Source organism: Octodon degus, unplaced genomic scaffold (assembly GCF_000260255.1).
Source record: "Octodon degus isolate 3935 unplaced genomic scaffold, OctDeg1.0 scaffold00079, whole genome shotgun sequence".
Lineage (NCBI taxonomy): Eukaryota > Metazoa > Chordata > Mammalia > Rodentia > Octodontidae > Octodon > Octodon degus.
In genome coordinates, this window is record NW_004524655.1 from 6,947,998 (window position 1) to 6,956,971 (window position 8,974).

At 43.9% G+C, this 8,974-nt stretch overlaps 1 protein-coding gene and 2 pseudogenes across 2 annotated transcripts in view; all 3 read right to left on the reverse strand.

Moving 5' to 3' along the window:
* Positions 1-8,974, reverse strand: part of LOC101573086 (2'-5'-oligoadenylate synthase-like protein 2) — a 23,432-nt gene that overhangs the window by 7,838 nt on the left and 6,620 nt on the right. The window contains exon 3 of the mRNA XM_004636344.2: positions 7,607-7,782. Coding sequence (XP_004636401.1) covers positions 7,607-7,782 — 176 coding nt within the window. The remainder of the gene's footprint in view (positions 1-7,606; positions 7,783-8,974) is intronic.
* LOC105742881 lies at positions 187-2,725 on the reverse strand (annotated as a pseudogene).
* On the reverse strand, positions 3,897-6,166 carry LOC101569243 (annotated as a pseudogene). Its single transcript, XR_002822159.1, has 2 exons — positions 5,716-6,166; positions 3,897-5,568 (listed from the first exon to the last, which is right to left on the reverse strand). The product of XR_002822159.1 is annotated as a nucleosome assembly protein 1-like 4 (transcript).

Here is an 8,974-nt window from a genome sequence, read left to right on the forward strand (position 1 = left end):
TATTTATTACATTTATTTATTGTGTGTGTGTGTGTGGCCAGCTCAGCCCACCAGGGGGCGGGGCTGGCTGGCATGTGGTGCTGGGGATCGAACCGTGGTCCCTGTGCTTCGCCAAGCTTGATTCAGGTAGGTGCTTTAGACCACTGAGCCATCTCTCCAGCCCCAGCTATTGTTAATTTTTAAGGGTGACTTGTTTTTGTAAACTCAAAAGTATCAAAAATATTCCAATGGTAATTTCATTTATTCATATAATTTATTTTTCATACATAATTAATGTGAAAAATTATTTCTCTAAAGAAACTTAAAATACCATTATATCTTTAATGTAGCCAAGTTCTAATCTAAATGAGAAAGAAGTCAGTTTTCCTCTCATCTCATTTCTCCAGAACGCCAGTCCTCAAGGACTTCTGGAGCCTTGCTATGTTGGCATCTAGTGCTGCCAACCCATTTCTGAAGGCTTGTTCATCACGAGAAGTGAATGTTGAAAAAGAAGAGATGCTCCAGTCTGACATCAGGTCAGAATTTACAAAGCGGCCGTCACAGACAGCACTCCCTTTCCCTGGGACATTGGTGGTGTGACAAGCTGATGGGCCATGATGGGCCTGATCTTCTGGCTCTCTGGTGGCAGCAGGGATCTTACCAATTGCTTCCTTTATTTTCTTGAGGAGTTGTTGGTCTTCTGCATCAGCTGTTCTGCACAGTTTTTCAGGTATATCTTCTGCTTCGTTATTCACACAGAGTACAAGTGCGCACAGTTTACGTTCTGTTTCCGGGGTCACCGCACTGTTGCTGACCAGCTGGGGGTGTAGCAATACTTACCTGTGGCTGGCAAGATATTCTTTTAGAAAGTGGTGAATTCTTTCTAGAAGTACTTCTAGCAAAAGGAATATAAATTGTACTACTCATATCACACTCATCTTCTATTAAAGTCATGCTTTCACACTCCACATCAGAATCCTGTTTTGAAAGGGCAGGAAAAATTCCTGGAGTGGATACTGTCTCCATGACCCTAGTGTCCCCATGGGGAGGCAACACATTTTCATAGGATCTGACTGGCTTTATGATTTTCTCAGTGATAACTGCAGAAAGTGGCTCTGAGTTAACTGCAAAAGATGTAAAACTGTGATTTGCTTCTAACTTATGCAGGTAGCTCATTACAGAAGTGTGAGGAGGGGCTGGGGCCTGTTGAAGCTGTTTATCATAGATGTGCTGAAGCGATGTGGTAAGGTTATTCCCAGGCTTGCAGCGAGTAGTAGTATCCACACTAAGATCTGAGACCAGCTTTGCCATACTGTTCTGTAACGTTCTGGTTAATTCTCTCAGGCCAGCCACCTCAGTGTCACGCTGGCGTAGTGTTATCCCCAATATTTGATTTTCCTTTTCAGCAGTTTCTAACTTAAACTGTGAATCTTTCACATTGACCAAGGCTTCCTCCAATTCAAGTTTTACTCTTGTTATCTCAATGTCAAACTGCTGTTTACTTTCAAGAAGAGTTTGATCTTTGTCTTTAAATATATTAGTAATTGTTTTGTTTTCATCTTTTTGATTTTCAATGACTTTTAACAGTTCTTCATTTTTATTCTGTAGTAATTCCTGGCTCTTTAGTGACTCTTGCAATTGATTTTGCAGGGACATATTCCATGAGTGAAGGGAGAACAATTCAGGGTTGCATTCCATATTACCATATGCCTCTGGAGTTTTTTCTTGTTCTCTGAGTTTCTGTTTCAAAATTCTCAATTGCCTGCTTAGCTGAGCATTTTCACTTCTCAGCGGTTGCATGGCCAGTGCTATTTCAACTTGAATATCTGTGTTTCCACTTACTGCTAAAAGTCCAGTTATACATGCTTCCACTTCAGTTACCAATCTCTGAATTTCTGAGTCTTCTTGTTCTACTACCAGGGCCTTGCACTCTCTCAGCAAATATTTTATAGTTCTAACTTTTTCAGCAGCCTGGTTCACATTTTTTTGCTTTCTGTACATCCTGGACTATTTTTGCATCTTGCACATACACATTTAAACAGTTTCCTTCGTTTATGACCTCTGCAATTTGTTCTCTGGCACATCTTTCTTCACCAGAGGCCAAGAAAGCTGGCTGTAGCTGGGTTGGGCTCCTGTGTATTTTACTGTCCAGGACAGTTTCTTTTCCAAGAGATTGAAACAAAGTCATACGTGTTTGAAGACACTTTAGTAAGTCTGCTTCCTTACAGACTCCTTGTTGTGGCAGAATCCAATTAGCAAGACTCAGCTCCTGAAATGTGGGAACAGCTGCTCTGTCAGTTTGGGGCAGGCCACATGAGACTCCAGGACTGGCACCGAATGAGCTCCTCGGAACACTAAGATCATTCACAGACATTGCTTTACCTTGAGATGCAAACTGGTTACCACCATCGATTGAACTTCAGAATGAACCATTGGAGGGCAGGGTGGCCGCTGAGGTGACCAGACTGGGGTGGAGGTAGAGCAGGCATAATTCGGGTGTAGCGTAGCCTGAGATTCAGAATCAGATACAGTATGGCAAGGTGCAGAAGGAATCCCATTGGGGCTTTTCTTGGACGAAAAGTTATTCATCAATGACATCTGAGTCTGCACATGCTCACAGAGGGCTTGGTATATTATTGGTGAATACATTCTATAATGATCTTGTAATGACCAATTTTGTGCTGTGTCTGATGTGTCTCTTTCACTTCCAGCAGAAACTTCACTAGGTATTTGTTTCTTATTATCCAGAGATAGTATTTCTTTCTGAACTACTGAAGGAACAGTATGTTTTTCATGTCCTTTTTTTTTTTTTAGATCTACATTTTTTGCCTTCTAAAGATCTGGAATTACATCTATTGGCTGAATATGCTGCTTCTGCACCTGAATCTTCATTTCTCAAAATGTCCCGCAACAAAGCAGCACAACCATCAAGTCCCCGTATGGTTTCAGTCTGACTTTCTGAATCAGAATGGATGGGACAGCATGAATCTGCATTAAAACATGATATTTTTCTTTCTTTCTTTTTTTTTTTTTTAGAAACATGTTTTTATTTTATTTTATTTTATTTATTTGAGAGACAGAGAGAGAGAGACAGAGAGAGAGAGAGAGAGTGTGGTGTGTGTGTGTGGCCAGCTCAGCCCACCAGGGGGCGGGACTGGCTGGCATGTGGTGCTGGGGGATTGAACCGCGGTCCCTGATGCTTTGCCAAGCTTGTTCTAAGTAGGTGCTTTAGACCACTGAGCCATCTCTCCAGCCCCTAAAACATGATATTTTTCTTATGTGGGTCCCTTTCTTTCCATTTGTTAATTTAGCAGATCTAGGGGGCCTTCCTGAAGACAATACCTGGCCCGGCCAAGATCCAGACCTGACCATCTCTCGCAGCCTCAGAGAAGCCCAGACGGAGGACAGCGAGACTGCGTGGCAAAAGGAATTAACCGCCACTGGCTCCCAACCCGCCTTCTGTATTTGTTTAAAGGATACTATGGAACAACAGTATGGTTCTATTTCTCTAAGATCTGATATCTATCTATCTATCTATCTATCTATCTATCTATCTATCTATCTCAGAGCTTTCCTGTGAATTTTGCCTTCTTATGCTTTTTACACTGATGATATTTTTTGGGGGGGAAGGGTATTGAGGATTGTATCCGGGTTTTGCACTGTGCTACACCCCAGGCTTTTTATTATTGTTATTGTCACTTTGAGATAGGGTCTTGCTAAATTGCCAAGGTTGGTGCTGAATTTTTTTTTTTTTTGCATGTTTCACAACTTTAATAGAATATTCTAACTATTCTGTACAAATTGAATACACTGTATTCAGTTACAAATGTATTATCAGGTAAGGCTGAGCACTCTTTACGTGCCTGGTCAATGTGGACACCACTGTCCCAGGTACCAGAGGTCACTGTCACATACTCAAAAACCCCACTCACCAGCCACCACCAGTCACACCAAACCCAGGGCTCTTATGACAGGATGAGTGGTGGAGTCCAGAAATGGGGGTCACCAAGAGAGCAAGATGGAACATTCACATGGGGCTGAAAAGCTGTAGCCTGCAGCCCCTCCACTCCCCAAAGTGCTTCCAACAGCCGCAGGTGGTTCGCATATCACAGAATGAGCTCCTGCCCTCAGCAGCTGGCTGCAGGAAGCAGCACAGGCCACGCTCCTGCTAGGCGACAGCACACCCTCCTCCTGGTCAAGTCACCAATGTGGCTTCATCAATGGTAAAAAATGAGCAACTCAGTTCAAAGTCCTTCAAGCACAATGAATAAATAAATACATGGGTCTCACTACATCTCCTGCCTCAGAAGCTGTGTGCCACAACCCACCCAAACGCTAGCAAACTAAAGCAAGGAAAAACGCTCTAAGTAAACACGGCCTTACTCTACTCAGCTCTTCTGAGATGATTAGGATACATGGCTGAAGCAGCTTCTGAGCAGTAGGATCAGCAGTGGAAAGTGGGTTTTCTTTGAATCACAGGGAGGGCCACTCAGCCAGTCTGCCCAAGTGGCAGAAGAGGCTCCAGGAGCCCAAAACGGAGTTCCCAGAACTCTGTCCTTTCTAAGAGTGACCCCCACAACCCATGTGGTATGTGGACTTTCTAAAGGGCAGGGCCTGGTGGGTCCAGGGCTGCAGGCACCACGGCCACAGAGGGTGCTAAAACTAAAACCTCCTATTTCTGAAATGCATTTCTGTTGCCACTGTACAAGTTAAGCAAAATAAGAAAAAGGAAAAGTGAAAGTGAAAATCATGCACTTGAAAATGTGTTAGACGTTATAAGCACTGTCCATATGTTGTGCTGCAGCTTGGCCCTAGGCCCTGCCACAGCCGGGTCCTGACAGCCGTTCCAAAGTGGCCACTCCTCACTGTTGCTTGCATTCCGCCGGCTGGCTGGGCTCTTTCTTGGGGTTAACTTCAGCATCGTCCTCATCTTCTGCCTCCTCATCACCTTCCAATTCCTCCTCTTCTCCTTCTTCGCCTTCTTCAAAATTGTCATCATCCTCTATGGCCTCCCCAGTGAAGTAGAGCACAGCCCGAGGCACTATCCGCTCGCGAAAAAGTGTCGAATTTCAAAATCTGAGGCTAACGTGAATTCAGAATCTTCATCCAGTGATTCGCCATCCCCAGAGGCTTTCAGTGGGTTGAAAAAGTTGAAAAATGACTCATCAGGCACTTGTTTAGTAATTGTTCTAACAGTGCCCTGACCCTTATGTTTCTGTTTTTCTTGATGGTTTTTACTGTAACATTTTTTCCTTTCTTCCAGTCAATAGTACACCCATCACAGTCCACAGTCTCAGGACCTTCAAAGGAAAAGGGGTCAACCTTGTCTGGCTCTGACTTCATTGTATGTTTTTGTCAGGACTGGATTGGTAAAGTAGTCATTGGGTTCAAAGTGGAACTCTAACACAAATGACATAGGCTGTCCAGAGTCTGAAAATTTCACTTTAATATCTTGCAGATGTTTCAAGATTGGCTCATCATATTCCTACACTAGCTCACTGAGCATATCCACGTTTCTAAAAATGGTGAACCAGAACTCAGGGATTCCTTTGGGATTTAGCTCTTCAGCTGCTGCTTCTTCTTTTTGAGGAGTGGCCACTTTGGAACGGCTGTCAGGACCCGGCTGTGGCAGGGCCTAGGGCCAAGCTGCAGCACAACATATGGACAGTGCTTATAACGTCTAACACGTTTTCAAGTGCATGATTTTCACTTTCACTTTTCCTTTTTCTTATTTAGCTCTAACTACTTTATTTTTCATGTCTCCAGCCAACTTGTCATCATCCTCATTTTTACTGTGCCATTTTGATTCTGCATCGGTTGGTTCCACATCACTGGGACGAATTCTCTTCTCTTGTCAAACAGAGGCTGATACAACGCTGCGTACTTCCTCTCCAGGTCATGGACCCCTTCGTAGAACTTGGCTTCTATGTGTGTGCACCTCACCTGCAGCTGCTTCAGGGCATTAATTCTCCTCTTGACTGCTTTGGGTAATGTTTCATTGTAGCTGGAAGGAGTGTGAGAGACATTGTCAAGTCGTTCCTGTAAAGCTGCCAGGACCTGTGGGTTCGGCATCATCTGATCCATGAGCTTTTCTGTGTTACTTGCACTTTTAGCAGCTTCCACAGACTCTGCAGGAACCCCATCTGAAAAACTGTTATCTGCCATCTGAATGCTTTTATCCCCTCGCGCCTCCTGCGGCAGTGGCAGCCGTCCCTTCACTCGCTCCAGGGCTGCCTGGCGCTGAATTTGTGATCCTTTTGGTTCTGCCTCACAAGTAGCTTGGATGACAGGCACAAGCCACTATGCTTAGTTTCAGTTTTTAAAACAAAAGTCCACTGCAATATTCAGGTAGAAAAATTACAGAGTTGGTAACAAGTTGCAGTGAGTTGAACATAATTTCAGCTGCTGGGGAGGCTGAAGCAGGAGGAGGATTGTAAGTTCAAGACCAGCCTGGGCAACTTAATAATGAGCTTGTCTCAAAAATACAAAAGGGGTGGGGAGTGGGGCATAGTGGTAGATTGCTTGCTTAGGTATGTACAAGGCTATAGAATTAATCCTCATAGGAGGGGAGGACACACACATACACACACACACATAAAAATATGCAGCATTTCTATGTAGCATATATCATGGAACAAAATTCACACAGAATATTTGGTAGCTTTATAATAGTTGTTTTTCCTATTATCTGCAATACTTGAGGCCTGAAGCCCATTGAAAGTCATGTTGGAGCTCATCAGGAACTATTTAAATGCCCTTGAAGAACTGTGTCATTCAAACTGGGAAGCTTTAAGCAGGACAGAATGCTTCAGAAGATGATAGAACACAGCAATGATAAACACCACCCCCCACAAAACAGCTATCCCTAACTTTGGCAGGTGTTCTATGCAGCTGTCACTAACTTTTTGGCACCAGAGATCCATTTTGTGAGAGGCATTCTTTCCACAGGACAGGGGAGAAGAGGAATGGTTTTGGGATGATTAAAGTGCATTACATTTATTTTATAGTATATTATTTTATTTTTTTGGCAGGCTCAGCCCATCCTGGGGATGGGGCTGGTGCCTCATGTGGTGCCGGGGATTGAACTGCGGTCCTTGCGCTTGCCTAAGCTTGCCTAAGCAGGCGAGTTAGACTGCTGAGCTATCTTGGTCGCACAGAGTGCATTACATCTATTGTGTACTTTCTTTCTATTATTATTACATTGTGCACTTTATTTCTGTTATTGTGACGTTGGATTCTCACAAGGAATGCAAACCTAGGTCCCTTATGTGTGCAGTTCTGATTCGTTGTAGGGAATCAGACACAGCTGCTGATCTGACCAGAGGTGGAGCTCAGGGAGTGCTGTGAGCAATGGGAGGTGGCTGTAGAAACAGATGAAGCTTTGCTGGCTCACCCGCTGCTCACCTCCTGCTGCGTAGAGAAGTTCCTAACAGGCCATGAGCTCCTACTGGTCTCTGCCCCTGGGGATGGTGATTCCTGCTCTACAGCTTATAAATAATTTCCAACTACACTAGTATTTTATTACATGGTTTAATCTGTCTGCTACCCTTAGCTAATTGCTTCCCCTGCACTCCTCTGCTCTTTCCCTTCATCCCTGCATCTCCCAGCCCAACCCCCATGCTCTCACCTTCAGGTACCAGTACTTCACCAATTGCAGGAGGTTTTTCAGCTTAACAGGGCGCGTTCTTACAAAGTCCCTTTGTAACACTGTGAAGCTTGGTGAGAACTCCCCAGGGTGGCGGAAGCTATTTATTAAATCTTCATAGATTTCTGGTGCTGGTTTAGAGTCCAGGCAAAAGTTTCCTGGGAGGAAAAAAGTATTTGGTCATCACCCTCTTTTTCTCCCTCCCCTTCCCTATCACCTACCCCTAAATTAGTTTAGGTAATTCTCACTACATTATTACCCTACTCAATTTGTAGTTAAACAAACAGGGACTTAGATGGTTTGGTAGTACACTGAAAAGTCACATGAATTTAACATAACTCTCATTGACCAAAAACATACAATATGTCATGTGTTGGGCTAAACTCAGGGAATCCTCTGGGCAACAAGTTCTATGAAGTAGGTAAATTGAAGCAGAATATAGGACATTGCCATTTTTGTGGGTGAAACATGGTCAAATAATTAGTTTCCAATGGTCCCTCCCACCTGCATTTGCTATTGTCCCATTTGATAAGCAGATATTCTCAGTCTTGGAGGTGTGTTACTGTTTCATATCTGGAATGTCCCTCAAAAGTGCATGTGGTGATGTTGTGGTCCCTGATGCAGTAATTTTCAGAAGTGGGGTCTTTGGCAGGTGATCAGATCCTAAGGGATCTAATTTCATCAGATGGATTCATAATTTGATGGTGTTATTGGTAGGTGATGAAATGGAGGAGATGGAGCCTAGCTGAAAGGATTAGTTCGTGAGGCATGACTTTGGGGACTCTGTCTTGTCTTGGCCTCTTTCGGGTTCTTTCCCTCTCCCTTGCCCCTGTACTCCATCCTCCCTTTCCCCATTGCCCATCTCTTGTTCCTCTCTTCTCTGTTTTCTGCCTCCTGGAGGTGAACACCTTTCTGCCAAGACACAGCCCCAGAAACACAGACCACAAAGACCACAAGCCAAAATAAATAAACCTATCCTCCTTTAAATTGTTATTCTCAGGTATTTTGTTACAGCAAAGGAAATCTGACTAACAAAGTGCTACATAGTTTTCCCAACTAGGGGCAGAGGCAGGAAGATTGAAAGTTTGAGCCCAGCATGGTTAGCCAACATTTTGGCCCTAGCCTTTCAAGGTCAGTGAAGACTCAGGACATAGGAGAACCTGTACTGTAACAACATGTAACTCAGTTGGGCTCCAAATTTTCTGATCAAGAAGATCATGGAGCCACAGAGGAATGTGATCAATGATCTAAAGTGAACCTGGGGAGAGTCACATGGAGAGAAAAAACATTCTCTCAGGCTTTCACAGAGAACAAATTGGTCAAGCAATGGCCGTTTCTCATCCTCATGTC